We start from the raw sequence: 26,032 nt of genomic DNA, 5'->3' as shown, positions 1-26,032 counted from the left end.
TTCTCCAGTGGATGCAAGTCCGTTAGGACTATTTTATACTTTATGTTGTAAATGCCTCTCGGCATAGAACTCAGACAATATTGCTCTTTGTATGATAGGAGGCCGATACAAATCTTGGATGGGTCATCTGAAACGACTGTGATGTGCTCAGCATCTCCAGCATTAGGCCTATAGCCTAGATAAAACTACCATTTGAAAAAAACGGAGGGCTACGCAAATAGTCTGGAGTGAACTGAGGCCAGGTCCTCGATTGGTAGTGTTGGCTATGCAAGGCTATTTAAATATATTAAAGATTTGCGCGAGAATCTATATCTCTCCACTCCAGCAAAAAGTCATCCAATATGCCAAGATGTCGAGCCGTGGTCTTATCAATCGCTCCCGGTGGATTGCACGTATAATTTGCGCTCTGATATCAGCAGTTCTCTCATCAAAAGGGCATGCCATTGTGAACACATGAAATCTGCGGTGAACGCCGGTTGAAATACCCAAAACCGGGTTATGTTTCAAACTTAACCTGCGCAAAACCTGGTCCGACCAGGTTTGATTCAGAGCATATGTTGCTATAGCAACTAACATACCGTGATCCTTTTGGAACGGAAAACCTAGGGTTACAGCAAATCCTGGGTTAACTTACCCGGTTATGTGATAAAACCGGCTTTGTGGAACACCCCACAGTTCTCACCACACAACGACGTCTCATCTTTGCTGCTTGAATGTCGGTATGTAATGGTATGGAGTTATTGAAACTTACTACGTGTAAAAAAGACTAGAAATTGAATGTTTATTTTTAAGCCTCGAAAGTTGCACTGGGTGCCTTTAAGGTTTTAACTCAGTTTGTTGAACCTGCTTTGTGAAACGGGCCCCCGTACTCATGGTCATTCCAATCCTGTTGAAGGGTCGCTGGCAGCACGTTGCCATTTGCTATCCCACCACGCATTACATATAGCTCATTCATATCGCAAACGCTTTTTCTAATGTAATAAGATAATCTGTACATCTTCATCCCTGTGAAATCCTGCTAATTTAAAATAGCATTTACTCAAAGTAAGCCTTCTGCATGGATTCAAACTGGGGGTGGGGGTGTTAAAGGCACCCAGTGCAACTTTATCTAAACATTCAATGAAAAATAAACATTAAACTTCTAGTCTTTTTAACACGTAGTAAGTTTCAAAAACTCCATACCATTGCATATCGACATTCAAGGAGCAAAGATGAGACGTCGTTGTGTGGTGAGAACTGATAGAAAATCGTAAACAACAACAATCGCCGGTGGGGAGAAGCCATTTTTCCATTGACTGGAAGCCTGCTTTATTTATTGTAGGTTACAAAAAAGAAAGAAAATGGCGGCATTGTTGTTGTTATCGATTTTGTATCAGTTCTCACCACACAACGACATCTCATCTTTGCTGCTTAAATGTCGGTATGTAATGGTATGGAGTTATTGAAACTTACTACGTGTAAAAAAGACTAGAAATTGAATGTTTCTTTTTAAGCCTCGAAAGTTGCACTGGGTGCCTTTAAGGGGGGAATGGACTATTGCTTTTTGTTTTTTTGGACTTTCGGTGGGAGTGGCTGGATAGTTGGGGTATAAATAGCCTGATTTAAGTCATACTCTGAGCATCTGGACCTCCTGTGGTCAGACTCTGGTTGGTGTGTTCCGCAGAAAGCAGCATCATGGCACCTGTCCTGCTGTGCGTGCTGGTTTGGACAGCGTTTGCCTGGCCTCCAACCCGCGCCCACCTCAACGAAACGTAAGTATGCACACTTGTGACCACACAATGTGGTCGATAGTGTTTGAGTGTGGTCGCTAGTGTTTACATGTGGGCGAGAGTGTTTAAATGTGGTCGATGGTGTTTGGATGTGGTCGATAGTGTTTAAATGTGGTCGATAGGGTTTACATGTTTACATGTGGTCGATGGTGTTTAATTGTGGTCGATAGTGTTTAATTCACTCTCCACCTCATCCCTAACTCTCCACCTCAAGCTGGTGTGTAGTGAGCGTTCTGGCACCGATTGGCTGCCGTGCATCACCCAAGTGGGTGCTACATATTGGTGGTGGTTAGTGAGGTCCCCCCTTCACTTTAGGCGTCTTTGAGTGTTATTAATTATTATTATTCTTCATGTTTAACCTCTGTTTTCCTTTTATTCCTAGTCTGTTTTACATAGTTTTGAATGATGACTATATGCTCTGTAAGGTGACCTTGGGTGTCTTGAAAGGCGCCTCTAAATTAAATGTAGTATTATTATTACTTAAGGCAGGTCCGAGGATCTGGGTTTATGCAGCAACGTTAGAAACACACGTAGCGATATAAGATATTTCGTTTCAAAATCCATTGCGGGGCAACACTGGCCGAACTGGAACATAGACATGGGGTGGCAAAGGGTCTCGGCAAGGGGGCATGAGACGACAGTACGTGGGAAGAACCCTTAAACGTAGGCCTCCAAGACTTATACAACAACACCGGTTTTTGTTGCAAGGGGTTGCGTTTGAGGGGAATGGGCCTAGATTACATTTCCAAATCTTCACCTTCAGTTCATTTTCTAGTTTGTTTCAATGCTTTGAGAGGCTTGTGGACATAGTGGTGGTTTAATTTTTTTTACAAATACAGTTTTAAGAATAAAAGGTCAGGGGGGCAGCTGGGGTGGCAAGGCTCTAAAGTGGGCCCCCCTGTAGATCCGCCCCTACTTGGACAACACTAATGCTGTTTTACGCAATCGTGCACTCCCAAGCAGGTTGGTTTACATCACGCACGCACACACATTTGAATAATTTATTTGAATCCACCAAATTACATTCAGTACAGAGAAAGGATTAAAATATTAGCTAACAAGATAACAAGCTTTGATACTCAAGGATACAAGAAACATCACCTGTGCCACACAGCAAGGCTGCCTATTGTAGCTGAAATAGAACAGAATTTTGCCTCCGGTTTTTGAGAGCCCTGCCAGTCCAAGGCCACTGACTGTGAGTTTGTGGACTTGCCCCAAACTGCCAAAGATTAATACTATCAATTTGCATTCATAACCTATGTCTCTGATCCTTGTACTGATGGGCTGGTATTTGGTTATTTTGTCATAAAAGGCTATGTCCATGTATAGGTCAAAGACACAACCCACCTCCATCAACGGCTCCTCCCTCCTATCTTTAGCCAGAAAAATAATATCAGGGTTGTCAGGAATGTTTTTGAACACATCATTAGTACTGGTGAACCAATCTGCCATTACAAGGGAACGTTTGTACATAGAAGCATTTTAGTGTTTTTTCCTTTGCATTGCTTGCAATCAAGTCCACTAAGGGATATGCTTTTGGTTATACCAGGGTGTAAAAGGTTGGCCAGACAGAAATAACAATGACTCAAGAATAGTAGGTACAATTAATACAAAGACCAAAACATCTAAGCACACGAACATATCCAATAATATAGTTGTATTTCATACGTAAACAATCAGTTGTAATATTAATCAGATGGGAGCATCAATGAAGAGAAATCCCGTTAATATTGACCACAGACATCACGATCCCCGCTCCTCCTCCTCTCGTCAGCATCTACGCCGTGACTGTGAGCTCCAGGGTGACCGGAGGGGCTTCTGAGACGCTGTGCGCCCACGTCCTCTCCCCCCCGGAGCCGCTGGCCCTCAGGGTGACTCTGGAGGCGCAGTCCGGGAGCACCGTCATCCTGGAGGAGACGGTTTCCACGGATTACTACGCCTGCTCCACCTTTCAGGTCTGCTCCTCACTTGGAGAAGAACCAACAAATGACTTCATTATTTAAACTAATTTCAACGGAGCAGGGTTTTATCCCAAGTCCCATTCATCAGTGGTCTAGACCCCCCCTACTACCCCTACTAACCACTGTAATGTAACCACTAACGCATAGATAACCACGTTTAAGAGTAACTACAATGTTTGGGGTTCCCTGGCTCTTCGATGTTCCGTCATGTTGCGTAACGTGGTATGTGGTGGTTGTATGGGTGAGGTTGTACCAGTACATGAGCCCTGTATGGGGCCGGCGTCCAGGTACTGGCGTCGGGGTCGGGGCGTCCGTCAGCAGGATGGATCTCAGTGCATCGTTGTTGTACCTCAAAGCTACGTTGAGCCCTTGATGATGGGGCGGGTGGTGTTGCAGGTTCCCATGGTGACCAGCAGCACGGTGGCCACGGTCAATGTGACCATCCAGGGGGAGAGAGCCGTCATGAGCAAGGAGACCAAGGTCCTCATCGCCCCTCCAGCCTTCCTTCATCTGATCGTGACGGACAAGCCGCTCTACAAGCCTGGACAGACTGGTACACATGTGCTCACCCCGTCACAAGCCTCCAGCCTACAGGGAGAGGGAAACGCTGTATTGCAGTAGTCACAAATTTTGCTCTGCATTTTTTGCTTACTGCAATAAATAGGTTGGATCAAAGCGTAGGCTTTTGGGCTTCCGTCAACCTGGAAATTATATTTGTGTTCTCTCGCTGTTGTGAAAGGAAAACCAAACAGTCTGTTGGAGCTAGTCCCCGTCCTTCATCAATACATAGACAATGCCTCCTAACCACTTCTGGCAGACTCTTATTCTTTCATATTGCTGTTCAGCCTTTCACCGTCTCCACCCACAACAACCAGAGGGGGGTGGGCATGATAAGAACTGTTTAACAGGAACTTTGGTCCAGGATTAATCCATATCACCTAGAAACCCACTGCATCGTGTTTAATCTGAAATACCTTTAAGGGGGAACTTTGGACCGGGATAAATCCATATCACTTAGAGACCCACTACATCATGTTTAGTCTGAAATACCTTTTAAGGGGTACTTTGGACCAGGATTAATTCCATATTGCTTATGCCCCTTTTCCAACGACAGTACCAGCTCAACTTGCCTCGACTCGGTCCGCCAAAATGAGTTACCTGGTGTCAGGTACTTTTTCAGTCTCACCTCCGTCGAGGTTCCAAGAGAGCTGATCTGATCATACCGTAAACAGCCTACTGGCCACTGATTGGCCAGAGTTACACCACTGGCCGAATAATGATGAGCGCGACGTCCGGGCCTGACACCCGACACCCGACAACCATCACCCGGCATCTTTAAATACTAGCATCAGCGTTCAGTCAAAAATAGTGATTGATTATTGAACATGGCAGGATCAGCGCGCAAGAACACGCTGTGGACTGTGACAGAGGTGGAGACGCTTCTGTGCATAACCCTGTCTGATAATGTGGCGCGTGGTCGTGTATATGTCGCAATTTCGTGCATGCGTGTTATGACGACCCGCCCACGTTAAAGAGATACTTTCTAGATGGAAACACAACGTGCCTGAAACCAAACCAAGTTGTGCCACGCTAAGTCATGGCGAGGTGAGCTGGTACTGTTGGTGGAAAAGGGGCATTAGCGACCGTCTACATCATGTGTCATCTGAAATACCTTTTAAGGGGAACTTTGGACTAGGATTGATCCATATCACTTATGGATAGACGGGTTTCATCTGAAATACCTCTGAGGGTTTGGTTTCCTTGAAACCAAATTGTTCTAGTTTTGATTATTGTTTGATTTGAAAATAAGGCTGTCCTTTTGATTGTTTGTGATCCCCTTTGACTCATGTGCATTCTGAATGTCCACACTTGAATATATATTTGAATACACCTGAATTTATTTATTTGTAGTCCAGTTCCGGATCGTCTCCATGGACGCTGGCTTCATCCCTTTCAATGAGCTGGTACGTGAATTCCTCTTATTTATAATCCATCATCAAACTGGAGAGCCATGAATTGTTCACGTCAGTCAAACTGACTCCAGCCGCCCTCCAGACGGGGAGTGGAGGCTGAGCTCTCTGACCTCTAGGGCTGCTGGCGCGCTCTCCATTACCTTCCATACTACTATTCTTTTGGTGTCATTATGGAAGGATTTCCTATTGATATGTCATATAAAAAGGTCTTTATGATTATAATTACTCAGCTAAAGATAATATGAAGGAAAATACTTTGAGTAAAGAATCGAAAATACAAATAGTATGATAAGGCCATACAAAGCTAGAAATGTATTTATGAAAATGAATATAAAATGTCTAAAAACCTCCTTCCCGTTTATTTGCAGTATAAAACAGTTGAGCTTCAGGTAAGAACTCTTCAAATGTACTACATAATACATTTTTGTACATTTTGGTGTATATATTTTTAAAGTTTTTCATTCCAACCATTAATAAAAAGGTATTATACACCGCTGCAAATCCCATGGACTTTGCATAGGAGGGAAATGGAGTAATCTTGGGGTTTTTAAATAATCAGTTGCATCTGTAAGTACAGCAATACCTGCTGGATTCGCAGTGATTTGGTACATGTCTCCATGTCTTTCACTTGATGCCAAGGACCCCAACAGAAACCGCATCGCGCAGTGGCTGGATAGGGCCGCCGTCAGTGGCATCCTGGACCTCTCTCACCCCATGAGTCCAGAGGCCGCCCAGGGACCCTACACCATCACCGCCTGGACGGAGAAGGGAGAGAGCACCTCTCGCTCCTTTGACATCAAGGAATACGGTCTGCCCCCGACTGCAACAAATACACACACGTGCACACACGTACTGGTGCTACACACTAAATGTTGTTTTAGAAACATTTTGAATCTGATGGATTTTATTAGGCGGTTTTTCATGCTTGGAAAATGATACTTAGTCTTGTCCTTTCAGTTTTGCCAAAATATGCCGTCAACATTAGACTACCTAATGTCATAAATATTTTACAACAAGAAGTCCCCATACAAATTTGTGGAAGGTGAGTGTCCACAATGCAGAATTCATGGAAAATGCCCTTGAGTCCCATCATGCCTGTGGTCATCATTGCTTCCTCCCACTGTTAATCCACCAATGCCTTGCGAGGCCCTCCTTCTGACAGATACACCTATGGAAAGCCTGTCCTTGGGTCCATCAAGGTGGTAGTTTGTAGAGAGGGCCAGGGCCATTTTAGAGGGCATTATTTCCGGTCAGAAGACATCTGTGTGACATCACAACTGCAGGCAAGTGGCAACTAGACCTTGCAGTTATGTGACTCGTAAATACTTCCTACATGAACCCGGACTTATTCTAGACATTTTTAAATATCATCCAATGCATGGGGTAGTGTTGGGGTTATTTTGGGTCAGGTAAATCAAACATTTACAGAAATGATCACTCAAATAGAAATATTACTCCTCTTATTTGTCATTTGCCTCATATATATTAATGCTGCTTATATGTGTTCTAGATCTTGATCTATTTGGTTTCAGAAGGTGTTGGCTAACCTTCGCACCACTTTTTCGTTCTATCTCCCAGACGGACAGAACGGGCTGTGCAGCGCACTTCATTAGGGTATCAGAATTTGGCCCAAGAGATCAAACGTACCGGGACATGTTTGAGGTGACGGCTGAAATGGAGGAGTATGGCACTGGTAGGTTTATGAATGAATTAATTAGTTGTTTTGCAGACAAAACAAGACATTGTCAGTGTTGGTGTCAAATAATGACCGTTGCCTGTATATTTTGTAGGGGTGGTCATTCGAGCCAGTGGCCAAACGCCCTTCTCTGTTAATGTCAGAGAACTCACATTTAAGAATGTTGCAGATAATACTGCCTATAAGCCAGGGATCCCATTCGAGGGCAAGGTAATGGATATTGGCCATGAGCCATCAAATTCAATCTATATATATATATACAGTATGTACTGTATGTAGTGTATGTATTTTTTTTTATCTTTGCTTGTTTTAAAACTATTAAAAACTTGTGTGTGTACGTTTCCTTCCTTGGGTTCCAGGTCAAGCTGACTGGAATAGACAGGAAGGCGGTGGGGGACGAGGTGGTATATCTATACGTGGACGTCAACGCAGCGTCGTACAACCTCACGCTTCTGACCCAAGACAACGGCGTGGCATCTTTCTCCCTGGACACCTCCCTGTGGAATAACAGCGTGGTTCTTACGGTTTGTCCTTGTGTCTGTATGTTGTATCGTTGACTTGCGGCAAGAAGGTCCTGGGTGCAAAAGCATCTGGGTCCTGGTTTTGGATGTTCTCCACGTGTTCACATGGGTTTCCCCTGGGTGAGCCAGTAACCTCCAACACCAACACCTCTGTGGGGTCAAGGCCCTGTCAGTGGACCTCCCAGAGAAGCTGTTCAATCAGAAAAGTTGACATGTGTTGTAATATCTCCTCCTTTAGGCAAGCTCTAGACCCAAGGAAGAACGGCAGTCATTTGTGCATGAGGAACGCCTGCCTGCATACCCCTCGATAGTGCTGTTCATGGGGCCGTTCTACTCTAAGAGCAAGAGCTTCGTGAAGATCTCAGCCAACGGCCACAAGAGCCTCTGTGAGGGGGAGTCCCAGGTGGGCGCCCAGTACATCATCCAGGGCGAGGAGCTTAGGCCGGGGCAGGAGGAACTGCCCTTCTACTACACCGTGAGTCAGCGTTGTAAACGCTTTACACAAACACTTCAACGCTTTGCTTTATTTATAAAGAAATGTGTACTTTGGAGATATATCTCTGGCGTTAGCGCTTTCTCCCTCCCTGTTCCGATTAGGTGATGTCCAAGGGTGCAATAATGAGGCACGGGCATCTTCCAGTTGCTGTAAAAGAAGGAATCGGTAAAATATCCTTCTATAGATATTCAAATAATAATTAATGTGCAAGTCCCACTCATGAAGCTTCTCTTCCAGAGAGGACGTCTCCTATTGGCTCCACTCCCTTGCTTGATAGCGTGACGGGCGTTATGGAAACGTTTAACAACACCCCCGCACCAATCATATGAAACGCAGCCTTTCTAAATCTGTTAAGGCTTTGGCCTTTCAAATCATTAAAAACTATTTTAGAAGAATGTATCAAGGATGTGCCATATCATTTATCATTTGAAATATTATTACTGCAAAGCTTTCTGAATTTTTCTTTAGTAGACCTTTTTTATATTGCTGCTACTACCCTCTCCATGCCTTATTCTTCCCCTTCCCTCCGATCTAGTCAACAAAGGAGTGCTATCCATCCCCCTGCTTGGAAAAGCTGCCCTCAGCCCATATGCCCAAGTGGTGGTGTACACTTTGATGCCAAGTGGGGAGGTGTTGGCGGATAACATGGACTTCCCAGTGGACCAGTGCTTCGAGAATAGGGTGAGACATCAATCTGAAATGTCTGACAAAGCTTTTTGTCAAATTGAATTTCATGGTGACTTGACTGTGCCCTTTAAAGTGTAACGTTATGCTAAGACCAAACCCAATGAAAATTGTTTAACATGACAATGCAAGTTGTGGTTTCTAAATGAGCATACATAAAGACAGCAATAGGAACTGATCAGAATGGCCATTAATACATGGTATTGTTGCTGCAACCCTTTTTTGTGTTGCTATCTCCAGGTGAAGCTGGAGTTCTCAGCAGATCGAGAGCTGCCTGGAGGAGAGACCTTGTTTCGCCTGGAGAGCCAGCCAGGATCCTTGTGCTCCGTCAGGGCGGTGGACCAGAGCATCCTTCTGCTGCAGCCGGATCAGGAGCTCAGCGCTGCTTATGTACGTTCTCACACTCTTACCAAAGACATAGACTCCATCCCAGGACAACCAGTGATGACCCAGCTCAAAGGTTGATTAATAAGGGTCAGATATAGTTTTTTCTATTTCAGGAACTATGGAAAAGGGCTTTTAGGGCAATCCCATTTCGTAAACCATGGGGTTTGCATCCAAAAGTGAACAGCAGTCTGTCGACTGTTTACTTTTCTGAACTAAGCAGCACAAGAAGCTGACAGTTGGCTACTGTTAAGACTGCTTAAGGCTAACAGGATATTGTTGTATAACACTTAATGCAATGTTTCTTAAGGATAGTGATATGGCAACTAACTATGACAAATACAATTGTGGATTTGTGATTGATTGAATAATGGCGTCTCATTTGCATAATCATATTTTTGGATAACTTTTCAACACAACCATCTGGAAAATAATCCCATAAATCCGTGACCCCCTTTTTTTGTAATTTGGTGACCAGTTTTACCAGGATTTTGTTTTTTCAGGTTTACTTAAGATTCCAATATATAGAAAAGCTTTCCAGGCGGACATTATGGGTCCATTTGGCAAAAATGAATGCCCAAAAACCAAGTTTCAGATATTTTTTATATAACGGGGTGGGGGGGCACCTTTTAGGTTTTGGAGACATCCGTACTTCCGGTCTACATATGCTTATTTTATTTGAACACTCCCAGGATTGTAGCCCAGGCTTACATAACAAAAAAACACAAATTCATGACTGAAACAATAGTTGGCTTTGACACATTTCAAAAGAAAATCAATTCAGAGAGTGTAATTTTTTGTTAAAAAAAACACATCTCAAAAGGCTATGCATTGAATACAATAAAATCAAGTATTATACACATATAAATGTTGAGATAAATCTAGTTAGTTGGGCTTTCTCTTGTCTTACGTGGCCTCCATTGGAGAGCCCCATTTTAAGCCCACTGAACACGGTTCACCTCAGACTCGGGAACAGCCCTCTCTCACACATCGTCATGTCAGACTGCTGCACCTGCTCAGTCCCAACGCTCTTTTTATCCGTGGTATCTGAAGGTGTTCAACAAGCTGCCTGTGCAGAAGCTGAGTGGCTTCAGCTACCGAGTGGAGGACCGTGAGCCGGATCCCTGCTCAAATCCCTGGGAAGAGATGGAGGAATCCACCGCGAAGGACGACGTCTACAAGGTTTTTAAAGTAAGATATGAGTGATGGCATGAGGAAATACATCAATAATTATGTCAAATATAATATTTGGACCATGATGCCTTATGCATATTGACATGTAAATTGCCCTTTTGTAATGTTATTTATATATTGTAGCAGGCCAGTGGGTGTGGGGTTTCCAAGCCACCAAGTTGAACAGATAAAACCATACAACACACAGAGCAGTTCAAAGGGGTGATTGATTTACAGGGTAAATAACTATCACCAGGGTGGGGAAAAGGGTAATCCGTATCCAGGGGCCGTCACCAGGAGGGCCCTCAAACAAAGCGGTCTGTACACAGGGGGGTAGTCAGATGGTCCAGGTAATCAATAAAGTCTCTCACTCTCACTCTCACTCTCACTCTCTCATAATCAACCCCTGATGTTAACGATATTCTTATTGATACAATTTGTTTTTACCCCCTCTCCTCCAAACATACCACTCCTCCCTGCCGTCTGCCACAATATTTATGTATCGTTCTAATTCCTAACTGCCGATGACAAACAGAATTTTGCACTTTTTTTTTTACTCACACTTTTAGGAAATTGGAATAAAACTTGTGACCAACTCTGAGGTGAAGAAACCAGCCACCTGTGTGCACCGTAGATATTACATGCCTGAAGGCAGCGCCGGTAGGTTCCTTGATATCGGCGGATCTTTGAGGATGTTAAGCAATGTCTAATTGACATGCCTGACACTGAAAATCCCCTCCATTCAGGGTCATCGGGACCCCCGGGAAATCGGCAAAAAATAGAAACTGTGAGAAGCTACTTCCCTGACACCTGGATCTGGGAGCTGATCGCTGTCGGGTTAGTGCTCTACTCCTGAAACCTGGATCTGCTGGGTCAGTGCTGGGATTGAATCCCTGTTGGGTCAGTGCTGGGATTTAATCCCTGTTGGGTTAGTGCTGGGATCTGATCCCTGGTGGGTCAGTGCTGGGATCTGATCCCGTTTGGTCAGTGCTGGGATCTGATCCCTGGTGGGTCAGTGCTGGGATCTGATCCCTGGTGGGTTAGTGCTGGGATCTGATCCCTGGTGGGTTAGTGCTGGGATCTGATCCCTGGTGGGTCAGTGCTGGGATCTGATCCCTGGTGGGTCAGTGCTGGGATCTGATCCCTGTTGGGTTAGTGCTGGGATCTGATCCCGTTTGGTTAGTGCTGGGATCTGATCCCTGGTGGGTCAGTGCTGGGATCAGATCCCTGTTGGGTTAGTGCTGGGATCTGATCCCTGGTGGGTCAGTGCTGGGATCTGATCCCTGTTGGGTCAGTGCTGGGATCTGATCCCGTTTGGTTAGTGCTCTACTCTTCAGGTTAAACCTACACTAATTAGAGAAGTATGTTGCTAAATTGAAATAATGGGCAGGATGTCTGCAGAAGTACGATAATTGGCAAGAGTTACAAGTATCTCATTTTAAAATGGAACTGAAACCATTTCAGTAAAAATAACATCTCCCACCCCTCAGAAGAGCCTGGGGTCCCCCAACCCATCAGGGAAGATGTCCTGATTGGTCACGAGCACTCCCATCAGCTTTGAGCCGTCTTAAATGGACATATGGTCTTATACTGTCGGCAAGGCCGGCCTAATCATCTTGAAAGGATATCCTCAGTGTATTGTCATCTCTGGCTGATGGCTGTGCCGTTTCTGATAAATGACGGTGGTTAAATGAGCGGTTGAATCTCAACCACACCCCCTTAACACACTGGAGGTCCCTATTTGACGTGGGGACCCTCTCCATCTGCAGAGACAGCGGGTCGGTGAGCGTGGTGAAGACGCTCCCTGACACCATCACCAGCTGGCGGGCCCAGGCCTTCTGCACCTCCTCCTCCCTGGGCTTCGGCCTGTCCCGGGACACGGCGCTGGTGGCCTTCCAGCCCTTCTTCGTCAGCCTCACGCTGCCCTACTCGGTGGTCCGAGGGGAGGTGTTCACGCTCAGAGCCACCGTCTTCAACTACTTCCCTAGCTGCATCATGGTGGGCCTCTCCGTGCTGCGTGTCCCCCGGCCCCCCGGTGGGCTGAGGGGGGCCGAGGACGCTCTCCATTCATTAGAAGCTACTCAGAAAGGAAGAGATCCTTTTTACACCTCTTGCATCCAAGAATTTCAACGCATTGTGTATAGTATCATGTAGTGTAGTATTATGAAGAATAGGATGTAGTGTAGTTTGTAGTATAGTACGTAGCATAGTATGCAGTATAGTATTAGGTTGTGTAGTATGAAGTATGGGATATAGTATGTCGTATACTGTAGTATGGGATATAGTACGTAGCATAGTATGCAGTATAGCATTATGTAGTCTAGTTTGTAGTATAGGATGCAGTCTAGTTTGTAGTATAGGATGCAGTCTAGTTTGTAGTATAGGATGCAGTCTAGTTTGCAGTATAGGATGCAGTCTAGTTTGCAGTATAGGATGCAGTCTAGTTTGTAGTATAGGATGCAGTCTAGTTTGTAGTATAGGATGCAGTCTAGTTTGTAGTATAGTATGCATGATGTAGTATGTACTGGATGTGTGTTGACTCTGCGCTCCCTCTCTGCAGGTCAGGGTCCAGCTGAGCAACTCGTCCCACTTCTCCCTCAGAGAGTGTGCGGACTGCCAGTACACCATGTGTGTGTGTGCAGAGGAGAGCAGGGTTTTCCAGTGGGAGGTCAGCCCCTCCTCCCTTGGTAGGACCTAATGACCTGCTCCTTATGCCCTTACCACCGCAGGAAACTCGCCTCCTTCATGGAAGGACAATCAGATCAATCTAATACAATGAATTGATCCCAGTCCAGAAGAGTAGCGGCAGCCGCTCTTAAAATGAATCTCTTTTTATTTTCTCTCCATTTCAGTTCTGAGTGCGCTCCGTTCCTCGCTGTAAATGTCAGAAGTCTTCTTCACTGTAGCGTCACAGGCCCATTCGCACATCGTAGATAAATCACAGGAAAGGATCTGCCACTGCGTCTCTGAAGAACATCCCCAGTCTGGTGATCAAAGCACCACAAGCGTCCCTCGTGGCTTCACTAAACATCCGTCACCAATAACATTTGTAAAAATCACTTCTGTGTACTAATTCTACTGAAGGGCGTAGAGCAGCGCCAGCACTATAGCACTTTGGTCTTTGTGATGAGAGGACTCTCACATAGCAGTTCTCACTGAGCCTGATCATGATGGTAGACGATCTTTCCGCGCATTGTGCAGCTGATTAACAAAGTGCTTTGGATTTTAATATTGTTGAGGAGGGCATTATATTGGTACTGGAGCATGCCCCTGATTTAAGTGTCTAGGGAGAGCAGTTGGCGATGGAGATAATCCTCACTTTTTGCCACTGTCATTTTGAAAGATGTGAAACAGCGGTGACTCCACTGAGTCAATCTGCTGCAGAATGTCTACTATAGTGAGGAGGCTACTCTAACTCCACTATAGTGAGGAGGCTACTCTAACTCCACTATAGTGAGGAGGCCATTCTAACTCCACTATAGTGAGGAGGCCATTCTAACTCTACTATAGTGAGGAGGCCATTCTAACTCTACTATAGTGAGGAGGCCATTCTAACTCTACTATAGTGAGGAGGCCATTCTAACTCTACTATAGTGAGGAGGCCATTCTAACTCCACTATAGTGAGGTGGCCATTCTAACTCCACTATAGTGAGGAGGCCATTCTAACGCCACTATAGTGAGGAGGCCATTCTAACTCCACTATAGTGAGGAGGCCATTCTAACTCCACTATAGTGAGGAGGCCATTCTAACTCCACTATAGTGAGGTGGCCATTCTAACTCCACTATAGTGAGGAGGCCATTCTAACTCTACTATAGTGAGGAGGCCATTCTAACTACTATAGTGAGGAGGCCATTCTAACTCCACTATAGTGAGGAGGCCATTCTAACTCTACTATAGTGAGGAGGCTACTCTAACTCTACTATAGTGAGGAGGCTACTCTAACTCTACTATAGTGAGGAGGCCATTCTAACTCCACTATAGTGAGGAGGCCATTCTAACTCTACTATAGTGAGGAGGCTACTCTAACTCTACTATAGTGAGGAGGCCATTCTAACTCCACTATAGTGAGGAGGCCATTCTAACTCTACTATAGTGAGGAGGCTACTCTAACTCTACTATAGTGAGGAGGCCATTCTAACTCCACTATAGTGAGGAGGCCATTCTAACTCCACTATAGTGAGGAGGCCATTCTAACTCTACTATAGTGAGGAGGCTACTCTAACTCCACTATAGTGAGGAGGCCATTCTAACTCTACTATAGTGAGGAGGCTACTCTAACTCTACTATAGTGAGGAGGCCATTCTAACTCCACTATAGTGAGGAGGCCATTCTAACTCCACTATAGTGAGGAGGCCATTCTAACTACTATAGTGAGGAGGCCATTCTAACTCCACTATAGTGAGGAGGCCATTCTAACTCTACTATAGTGAGGAGGCTACTCTAACTCCACTATAGTGAGGAGGCCATTCTAACTCCACTATAGTGAGGAGGCCATTCTAACTCTACTATAGTGAGGAGGCCATTCTAACTCCACTATAGTGAGGAGGCCATTCTAACTCCACTATAGTGAGGAGGCCATTCTAACTCTACTATAGTGAGGAGGCCATTCTAACTCTACTATAGTGAGGAGGCCATTCTAACTACTATAGTGAGGAGGCTACTCTAACTCTACTATAGTGAGGAGGCTACTCTAACTCTACTATAGTGAGGAGGCTACTCTAACTCTACTATAGTGAGGAGGCCATTCTAAAAGTGGAGGCAGTGCTGCTGCCAGAGACGGCCCACCTCCTCTCCTGTCAGTGAACCAGCGATGGCCTGCCATCCCACATCAGCAGTGATGACACACACACACACACACACACACACGCACACACTCCCCATTCCTTTGAAGAATGCTAACCGTCGCTAACAAGTCAGGTAGTCCCTCTGACGAAACAGCCAGAAACCTCTCCCTGAGGGAGGGGTGTGAGAGACACCTCTCTTTGTCTTTGTTTTGATTTGAGGGCTTTGGTAATGTTGAGGATGGGAGAGATGTTAGTCATGTTAATGAGGTGGATGTGTGGGGGGGTCAAGTCTAAGACGGATGGAGAAAGCCTTGTATTGTAAACACAAATCAAGTGACAAGGGGGCAAATAAAAAGGTTGATCGATTAGCAACGATCGTGTGTGTGCGTGTGTGTGTGTGTGTGTGTGTGTGTGTGTGTGTGTGTGTGTGTGTGTGTGTGTGTGTGTGTGTGTGTGTGTGTGTGTGTGTGTGTGTGTGTGTGTGTGTGTGTGTGTGTGTGTGTTTAGGGGAGGTGACCCTGGAGGTCCGGGCCGAGGCGCTGCACACGGAGCAACTGTGTGGGAACGAGGTGGCGCCCCCGCCCACGGTGGGCCGGGTGGACACAGTGGTGCGCAAACTACTGGTGGAGGTGAGGTTCACGCTCATGGATGGTACACACACACGTTGCCAACCTCGTACTCTGCCCCACACGGGTCCTCACATGTGTAAAAGAAAAGCCAACATCTCTTTAAGTCCCAACATGTTGTCGCTCTGTGTTAATCCTAAATCTTCTATTTTCTGTGTTAATCATGAAGGTCTTGAAACGCTCATGCTAAACCTAGATGATAAGCTCCCACACAGAAAGCAGTGATAATGTTCAGTGAACCATCAGGTCAAAGCCCTGCTAGAGGACTCAATGGGCCGGTTCTGAAGGACCATAGAGACCCCAGAGCAACATGATGGGGGTTGTACACTAGAGTTGACTTAATTGTGTTTTTAGCATTCTAGGAATAAAGCGGATGTTAATCCTCATAGTGAAAGTGTGCCGTTCTTCTCCCTTCCAGGCAGAAGGCACCCCGGTGGCTGTTACCCACAATGCACTCCTCTGTCCTGGAGGTCAGTCATCCCTCAGTTGGTTCCCATTTGTTTACTCAACCTACTTTGGGTTTCCTCACTGAAAAAGGGTCAACAACTCTATGTTAAGGACTACAGCGGCAAGACAGGTCCAGGGTCATTCTGCAACACATGCATTCTGAGGAAGGCCAGGCTGGCTGGGCAGCAGGAACCAAAAGGGATAAGGTTCAAATGCATGACAAATAGTAACTAGAGACCACAATGACAAAGGGACGTGAAACATACAACCAACTGACAAGGGACAAAGAAAGTGAACTTGTTTATATGGGGGAGAATCATCGCTTGAAGCAAGCCCAAATATTGCTAGCCCATTTCCAGTTTTTCCTTGAGATATTAATAATAATATATATTATTATTATTATATAGACAGAACCCACACCAGACCTAAGGGTTAAATAGAATAAGTTCTAAATGCAAGCCTGCCAATGTTATCCTTTACATTTTACCAACATTGATCTATTAAATGCTCAAAGGACTGTTAATAACAATAATATTATCCTAGATTTATATAGTTCTAAATATATGAAGCCATGACAATCCAGAGATTTTTAAACCGATCCATAAGTATTCATCATTGCGTGGATTTGAATTTGTCAGATTACAGATAACTGTTCATTTAAAATGGTTGATTTTGTACATTTTCGACACGCCCCACAAAGATAAATGACTGGATGAAAAACGTACAAATAGACACACAATGTCTACCGTAACCGTAAATTATTACAATAATTAATCATTTTTACAATAGTAAATCATTATTTCTTTAGATAATTTACAATGCTCCCTACTAACTTATTTTAAACGATGTAGAAGATGGATTGATGGAAGTCAATCGTACCTTGTAACATTTTCTCTCTTCATTTTTATTTTTATTTTTTTTCAGCAGAGAAGCCAGCAGAGAAGAACATCTCTCTCCTGCTGCCAGACCTTTTTGTGGCTGGTTCTGCCAGGGCCTCTTTCTCTGTGTTGGGTCAGTACCTTAAAGATATCCAACAAATGTTGAATAATGCAATCATAGTATAGAATTATGGAAAATTGTTAATAAAGCAATGAAAAATAATTATAATTAAATAAATATATATTTTTTTAAATATTTGAAGAGGGTACATTTGTTTTTCGTATTTTGTTACATCTCCCATATTGTGTGTGTGTGTGTGTGTGTGTGTGTGTGTGTGTGTGTGTGTGTGTGTGTGTGTGTGTGTGTGTGTGTGTGTGTGTGTGTGTGTGTCAGGGGACCTGATGGGCCGGGCCATGAAGAACCTGGACAAACTGCTGGCCATGCCGTACGGCTGCGGGGAGCAGAACATGATCCTGTTCGCCCCAAACATCTACATCCTCAACTACCTGACCAGCACCGCACAGCTGACATCCGCCATCAAGGAGCGGGCCACGCGCTTCCTGGAGAGCGGTGAGGCCTGCAGAGAGCACCAGACAGCACTATTATCACCCAACATCATACACAGTCCCACCAGAAGGTCTCCACTCTGAAACGCTCGTGGTGAGGCCAGTGTTCAGCAGATCTCACCATGCGCTCCATGTCAACGCTCCCTTACTCAGAGGGGAGGGGCTCAAAGCTCTGAGTGTGTGAGCTGAATTCACATCAGCTTCGAGGTCACGTGACACAGCCCCCTAGTGGCTCAACTAGGACACATCGGGGGACCGGGGGCGGTCCCCAGCATACATCGCCTCAAAAGTCACTGCTTGCTGCTGCTTTGGGTTTGTCTTTTTGGGCAAAAACCTGAGGAAGAGACCTATTGATGAAGACTGGAGGTTAAGAAAGAAGAACCTAGTTTAGAAAACAACTGGGCAGAGCGCAGAGCAGCCATAGGAATCACAAATTAAATTATAATTTAGATATTTTTTTGCATGTATCAAATGCAAATCTACAATCTGAGCATCCTATGCATTCATGTGCAGGCTACCAGAGAGAGCTCACCTACCGGCATGACGATGGCTCCTACAGTGCTTTTGGCAAGAGCGACGCGTCTGGAAACACCTGGTGAGTGTCAGCTGGGGCTTCTCTTCGTAGTTGGCATGGTAACCAGGTGGGTCTTCCCGCCATGTGCATGGGTTTCCTTCTGGTACAGGGCACATTTTATGAACCCCCCCCCCTCGAAGAGAAAGGAAAAGTCCCTTAAAAGGCCCCTATTGTACCACCAGCTCAGGTGCGTACGTGGGGCCCTTCATAAGCTGGTAAGACACCCTGGGAGGGAACGCAGAAAGAGGGAACCCTCCTTCCAGGGTTGGTTAGGAGTGCAATGACTGCCACAATAATGGTCAGGTGCAATGGTAGCAAAACAGGGAAGAGGTTGGTGTAGAGGTGCTGGGAGCCAGGCGTCTCTGCATGATCCTACACACTGAAACATAAAAGGGCATTGAAACCCCACCCCTCATTTTCTTACCATTACCTTCTTAATGTGTCGTTTGTGGCGCTTGTGCCTCATTCTCTGTCCCAGGCTGACTGCCTTTGTGATGAAGTCGTTTGGCGGCGCCAAGCCCTACATCTTCATCGACCCCAAACTAATCGTGGACTCCAGAACCTGGCTGCTCAGCCACCGGCGGAAAGATGGATGCATCTCATCAGTTGGAAAACTGTTTCACAACGGCATGAAGGTAACTTTAATCAATCCAAAGGAGCCATACGGCAGCAAATGTATTCAGGAGTTTCGTATGACCAACAGTTGTTCCCCTAAGACGTGCTAGAAGGGTGTGGTACCTGTCCTCCCAGCTGTGGTAAAATAGCATTTGGGAATTTATTGTCACTCACGATGCACACTTACAATAAATAACAAAGACATGCTTTTGAAATCTAGTCCAAAGACGATGTAAATACCTGACAGCCGTGTGTCTGAAGAATGTTACACTTGTATCCTCAGGCCTAGTTCTGTTACAAGGTATTATGTCTAGTGCTAACAGCAGGAGGGATGGAACTCAGACATAATGACATCTGGGCCAGATGTCTGATATCACATTGCTTTGTAGACAACTGTTTTTCAGTTCAGATGTTTGTGGGTCAGTAAAAAAGAGAACTGTACTAGGAAAATAAAAATTGACTTTTCTATTCCAAGTTGAGTAGGTCAAAAGCGATGGGATTTTCAGATCAAATCCGGAATTCCAGATTCATCATGCGTATCTGTAGTTAACGAATTTGCATGATCCGTATAAACCCGAGTGAATTGGGGTGGATTTGAGGGCATCTACTGTCTGAAGGACATTAAGATTTGTTCCTTTCCAAGTATCCTAGAGGATGTGTGTTTGCGTCCAGCTGGAGCTCAGCAGGCCTATCTCCACACCTCTGTACCCTACCCGTGCCCCAGTGGTTCAGTGTCAGGTGACAAGAATGAGCCCAGAAACTCAGGGCTCATTTCCTTCCATCGCCATAGTGCCAGCGACTTCCCACTCAGTCAAGGAGGCGTGGTTCTTTTCTTTTCTTGTGTTTACTACGTGCTTTGGTGCAGCCTGAGCTCATTCCATCCTGTTCCCCCAGGGCGGGGTGAGCGACGACGTGTCTCTGACCGCCTACATCACTGCTGCACTGCTGGAGCTGGATGCAGTGAGTGCCCCTGTCCCTGTGGATATGTAGAAACGCCTTGAGCTATACATAGAAACACCTTGAGAGAGAGAGAGAGAGAGAGAGAGAGAGAGATATATATATATATATATATATATATATATATATATATATATATATATATATATATATATATATATATATATATATATATATATATACACACACACGCACACGCACACGCACACGCACACGCACACGCACACGCACACGCACACACACACACACTCTCTCTCACTCACTTTTATCGGGCGTTAAAAAAAATATCGCCGTTAATCTATTTTCAAACACTTCCTTGTTCGGACCCATCATGTGACTGAACTAACCAATCAGGAGCTAGAATTTAGACTGAGGTAAACGTGAGGGAATCAGAGAGGCAGATTCAACAGAATATCCTGACTGTGTTAAATATGTAAGTAATAATTGTGTAACATAAATATATAAATGATTAACTGATTGCAAGTACATTTCTAGCAAATTAACTCCAATATAAATTATATTAATTTATTCTACAACTTTCAAATATTTAACTTCTAAACCTTACATTATTATGGATAATTACACGGCTCTTCTCAATGCTGTAGACTGCTCTTCACAACTTCCGGCGGTGAATTATATTTGATAATTCACCGTTAATTGACAGCTGTCAAGGTAAACGAAAGGATTTTATAAAAAAAATACTGTCTGTCACCACATGAGCTCTATATCTCGCTCTCTAGCTTATGTTGTGCAAGATGGTATAGATATAAATATATATAGAGAGATATTTATTTATACCGTCTGTCTGTCTGGTGTGTGTGTGCCCATATAGATACAGTATATAGCTGATTCCCTTGTTCCCTGGTGTGCCCATTGCAGGCAGACCCCATGGTGTCTGGGTGCCTGCAGTGCCTGAGAGTGGCGGTAGCGGGAAAGCTGGAGAACATGTACACCACAGCCCTCCTCTCCTACACCTTCACCCTGGCAGGGGACCAGCAGACCAGGGCCGCGCTCCTCACCGCTCTCCACCAGCGCTCTGTCACAGACGGTAGCTGCATCTCTGTTCGGCCTGCCCACGCATGAAGTAGCCTGACCGCAGACGTTTTGAGGAGAACATTGATTAGATCAGGTTCTAGACTAGATCATCCATAGGCACTCTACTTTTCCAATATTTGCCGGGCACGCACTCATTCAAAGAAATATTGGGGATCAGATGTATCCTGTATATGTGTTAAAGACAGTATTTAAGCCAGGCATGACTGTTTTCAATACATGTGGCTTTATATTCAAGGAATAAAGATAAACTTAGAACTCCTGCAGTAGTTCAAGTGTAGTTCTCACAAAAGCCCCTCACTATCTCTGCTCTTCTAGGGGGCACGCGCCACTGGAAGCGGGCGGAGGCCTCTGAGAAGGTTCTGGACTCCCTGGAGGTTGAGATGACGGCCTACGTACTGCTTGCGGTTCTCTCCGGACCCCCGGTGCCGGGCTTCGACCTCGACTATGCCTCCAGCATCACACGCTGGCTCATCCAACAGCAGAACCCCTACGGCGGCTTCGCCTCTACGCAGGTCGGAGGACACACACCAATGTACACTGTGTGATACTAAATGGCCCCCAGCATTAACGTCCACCCACACACGCAAGCTTTCACGTTCCAGAATCTCATTCAATCTGTCCTGTCTAACCACAGTTTGATTTTAAATGAACTGAGGAGATGTGTGGTTGTGACGCCCGGTGCAACGTGTAAACCCTGTTGGACCCTGACAGGACACGGTGGTGGCCCTCCAGGCCCTGGCCCGCTACGGCGCTGCCACCTACAGCTCGGAGGGCGCCAGCGTGGTGGGGCTGAGCTCGCTGGGCGGGGCCAGCTGGCAGTTCACCGTGGACCAGAGCACCCGGCTGCTGTACCAGGAGCAGGCGCTGGACCGCCTGCCCGGGGACTACCGCATCACGGCCCAGGGGCAAGGCTGTGTCCAGGCACAGGTGGGACCCCCAGGGGCAGGACTATGTACAGGCATGTGTCCGGGACCGGGGCTGTGTCCGGGACCGGGGCTGTGTCCGGGACCAGGGCTGTGTCCGGGACCAGGGGTGTGTCCGGGACCAGGGCTGTGTCCGGGACCGGGGCTGTGTCCGGGACCGGGGCTGTGTCCGGGACCAGGGGTGGAGGAGGAAGGAGGGGTTTCCAAGAAGCCAAGAAGGGGTTCCCACCTCATGGGTTGATGCTAGTCACTGAAGCCTGAGCGTTTGTCTTGGTTGCCCCATGACACATCTCTGGTCAACTGCCGCTTTATGGGTGCCAAGCAGCAGCTCTTATTATTTGTGTTCATCCATTGGAAGGTATAAAGGCTTTCCTTGTATAAAGTCTTAACTTAGAATAGCATTCATTAATAGTCCTTAATATTTGTCAACCATGGTCTAAAAGATAGGCATGTTGAAAGTCTTCTTCGAGAACTTCTACAATTCTATCAATTTAGTACTAATGGTCTGTATATAAATATTTTGTATCGAACTTCCCAACTTTCCTTAATACATAGATGAGCTAGTATAGCCTTTGATTTCATGGTACCTACAAATGCATATAATCAGTTTGATAATACTAATTAACTAGTTCAGTTTCAGCCTTAAAATATATATTGGCATATGGAGAGATTTTTGGACTTTGTAAGCTCCTGGTTTTTGTTTTTGTATGGTGACGGTTCCCCCAAGATCGGGGTAAGCCCCCGATTCAATATTCCTGGAGGGGGATGGCACTTAATCTAATTCAACAAGTAATTCCACCCCGATGTTGGTTCACCTTGTTGTCACCAACCAGATCGCCATGCGTTACAACATCCCCCCTCCTGGTGACTTCAGTTCCTTCCACATCGTCGCAACAACGACCGCTGTGTGTAACAGCACCCGGCCCACACTGACCATCAGAGTGGACCTCAGGTAAGGTTATGGCAAAAGGCCAGACTGTTGAGAGAGGGGTGGTGGAGACCTCAGCAGATGGACCACAACGATACCTACCAGATAGACGGGGAAACCGGCTGTGTGCTGTCACTGGCTTAGTGAATGTACAGTATACAACCATTGGATCCACCAACAACAGAACATCAAACACAACACGAGTCTAGGAATGAATTCTAGACTAAAGGGTACACTGTGGACTTAACCAGTACATTTTTTAATGAGACACACTGATTTATTGTTTTGTAACTAAAATCTGCCCACTGGCTCTCCAGTCCTAAAGGTTCCATAGCCCTGTATAGATGGCAAGCAAACCAAACCCCTAAAACAACTTATCTTAGATGAAATGGGATCTAGTGGACTACATCATAATGCAATGGTTTGATCCTTGTTCAAATCTCCATTCAAATTCAGATGTTTATATGGACTGAAATTGCTCGTCATTGCTTGAATTACCTGTTACTGGCCATTTTGTGTCGCTTGGTAACGTCACCGAGGTTCTGAATCAAAGAGTCCACCATACAAAGAACTTCTTACGATGTTGCTCGTTGGCTCAGAAGACCTCTAATGCTGTGTTGGGTTTCCTTTTAAGACCGTCTTCTGGAAGGTGAACTTGTTAACTGAATGGCCATCTGAGAAGGTTTTCTGCCCGTGTTGCTCAGGTACCAAGGTAGGAGAGAGGAGACCAACATGGTGATCATCAACCTCAAGCTCCTGTCAGGCTATGGCCTTCAGCAGAGCACTCTGCAGGAGGTGAGTTTAGATGCACTGGTCTGTGTGTAGCCCTTTAAGTGAGTTTAGATGCACTGGTCTGTGTGTAGCCCTTTAAGTGAGTTTAGATGCACTGGTCTGTGTGTAGCCCTTTAAATGAGTTTAGATGCACTGCTCTGTTTTGTATTCATATTTCTTTTTCAACATGAAGATGGTTGTCAGCAAGCGTTCTGTGTTCTTCCCTCTCAGCTGAAGAGAGAGAGCAGTGTGAAGCGTGTGGACTTTGAGGAGGGCTACATCAACATCTACCTGGACGGCGTACGTACCAGGGGAGCCCTGTTCCCATCATGCTTGTGTTTACATTCCTGTGCTTCTCCCCTCACTGTTCTTCTGTGTGCAGCTGAAGAAGGAGGTGTTGAGGAGCTACAGCGTGACCCTGGAGGAGGAGGAGGCCGTCAGGAACCTGAGGCCGGCCGTGGTGAAGGTGTACGACTACTACCAGACAAGTATGACCCCCCCGCAGTCCCACTTCTTAGGACTCGTGTGAGGAGGAGTTAGGAGGAGTGCTCTTCATTTGATTGTCCTTTGTGTTGTTTCCAAGGTGACGAGGCAGTGGCAGACTACTCCTCCCCTTGTGCGGAGCGTAAGTACACCCAGTTTAACCACGGCCAGCTGAAGCTTGCCAAGGTTCCTGCCTAATGTGTACATCGCATTACAGCTTGCTGTTTTGTTATTAGTTAAAGTGTAGATCCTGCTGTGCCTCTTTTTGGTTTTTAAGCAAAAACTAAAAACCAAAAAATACATGAATTACAACTTGAGAATTGCAAATAATAACCTTCTTTAATCTTGTAGGTGATGATGTGAATGATCTACTATTGGAACGATCGGAGCCACCAACAAGAAGCACATCAATCAAATTAAAGCCGGACTAATGGTTGTGCTACATTGTTAATTGTAGCCAGTGAATTCTTTTAATGACAAAAGATGAGATTTCATTTCAACATATACACTTTAAAAAAGAGGAAATTGCCAAGATGACATGCATTCAAGAAAGCCAGTGTTTATTCAATTACAATTCTGTCTTTTAATCGATAAAGATAATCCATAGTTTCCATTGGCGTGACAGTGAGCTATGAAACAAGGTACCGTAAACACAATAATGGTCCAACAGTCGACTGGGATTGAATGACGAACGACGGAAACAAACCAGTATTACAAAACAGCTTAGGTAGAAGTTTGTCTGCACAGGCTGGGTGATTACAGGTGAATTGTGATTGTGATTTCATGTAGTGCGCCTTGCTCGACATTTTATTCTCTTTCTAACAAATATTATATTAATTCATCACTACCATAGAGTTTAAATTTTGCCACAATAAAATCTTTTTCCCTCGTACAACACTGCTTGATTTTCAATGGAACCCATCTACGTTCCTCTATCAATAGAACCCACCGTAGCCCATCTACGTTCCTCTATCAATAGAACCCACCGTAGCCCATCTACGTTCCTCTATCAATAGAACCCACCGTAGCCATCTACGTTCCTCTATCAATAGAACCCACCGTCGCCCATCTACGTTCCTCTATCAATAGAACCCACCGTAGCCCATCTACGCTATCAATAGAACCCACCGTAGCCCATCTACGCTATCAATAGAACCCACCGTAGCCCATCTACGTTCCTCTATCAATAGAACCCACCGTAGCCCATCTACGTTCCTCTATCAATAGAACCCACCGTAGCCCATCTACGCTATCAATAGAACCCACCGTAGCCATCTACGTTCCTCTATCAATAGAACCCACCGTAGCCCATCTACGTTCCTCTATCAATAGAACCCACCGTAGCCCATCTACGTTCCTCTATCAATAGAACCCACCGTAGCCCATCTACGTTCCTCTATCAATAGAACCCACCGTAGCCATCTACGTTCCTCTATCAATAGAACCCACCGTAGCCCATCTACGTTCCTCTATCAATAGAACCCACCGTAGCCCATCTACGTTCCTCTATCAATAGAACCCACCGTAGCCCATCTACGTTCCTCTATCAATAGAACCCACCGTAGCCCATCTACGTTCCTCTATCAATAGAACCCACCGTAGCCCATCTAGATTCCTTTATCAAGAGACCATAAGACTAGGAGGTTCGGGGGGAGGAGTGGGGCGAAGTCCACTGCTATGTGCGACCACGGACGGTGAGGAACAGGTAGAGGGCGCAAGAGACCAGCCGGAGCACGGTGTGACGATTTGCCGCGGGCACAGAT

General features: G+C 45.5%; 1 protein-coding gene across 1 annotated transcript; it reads left to right on the top strand.

Moving 5' to 3' along the window:
* Positions 1 to 1,615: 1,615 nt before the first annotated feature.
* Positions 1,616 to 25,151, top strand: LOC132474574 (alpha-2-macroglobulin-like protein 1). The gene is made up of 36 exons (XM_060075353.1): positions 1,616 to 1,751; positions 3,544 to 3,724; positions 4,127 to 4,283; positions 5,642 to 5,694; positions 6,072 to 6,092; positions 6,343 to 6,511; positions 6,661 to 6,745; positions 6,866 to 6,986; positions 7,282 to 7,396; positions 7,494 to 7,609; positions 7,759 to 7,923; positions 8,159 to 8,395; positions 8,518 to 8,581; positions 8,952 to 9,097; positions 9,341 to 9,490; positions 10,538 to 10,675; positions 11,227 to 11,335; positions 11,404 to 11,494; positions 12,427 to 12,655; positions 13,218 to 13,344; positions 15,952 to 16,073; positions 16,489 to 16,540; positions 17,445 to 17,528; positions 17,790 to 17,966; positions 18,476 to 18,557; positions 19,015 to 19,171; positions 20,046 to 20,111; positions 20,988 to 21,156; positions 21,480 to 21,676; positions 21,876 to 22,091; positions 22,921 to 23,039; positions 23,720 to 23,810; positions 24,018 to 24,086; positions 24,169 to 24,274; positions 24,370 to 24,411; positions 24,621 to 25,151. The coding sequence occupies exons 1-36, from the start codon at positions 1,675 to 1,677 to the stop codon at positions 24,698 to 24,700; spliced, it is 4,380 nt and encodes a 1,459-aa protein (XP_059931336.1). The 5' UTR covers positions 1,616 to 1,674; the 3' UTR covers positions 24,701 to 25,151.
* Positions 25,152 to 26,032: the final 881 nt, after the last annotated feature.

Source organism: Gadus macrocephalus, chromosome 16, assembly GCF_031168955.1.
Source record: "Gadus macrocephalus chromosome 16, ASM3116895v1".
NCBI classification, from domain to species: domain Eukaryota; kingdom Metazoa; phylum Chordata; class Actinopteri; order Gadiformes; family Gadidae; genus Gadus; species Gadus macrocephalus.
This window is presented reverse-complemented; position numbering and strand designations above follow the sequence as displayed.

Coding starts and splice junctions, on each gene's coding strand:
- LOC132474574 (XM_060075353.1), top strand. CDS start 1,675: ATGGCACCTGTCCTGCTGTGCGTGCTGGTTTGGACAGCGTTTGCCTGG. Junction 8,582..8,951: donor TGCTGTAAAAGAAGGAATCG/GTAAAATATCCT, acceptor CCTCCGATCTAG/TCAACAAAGGAGTGCTATCC. Junction 11,336..11,403: donor CGGTAGGTTCCTTGATATCG/GCGGATCTTTGA, acceptor CCCTCCATTCAG/GGTCATCGGGACCCCCGGGA.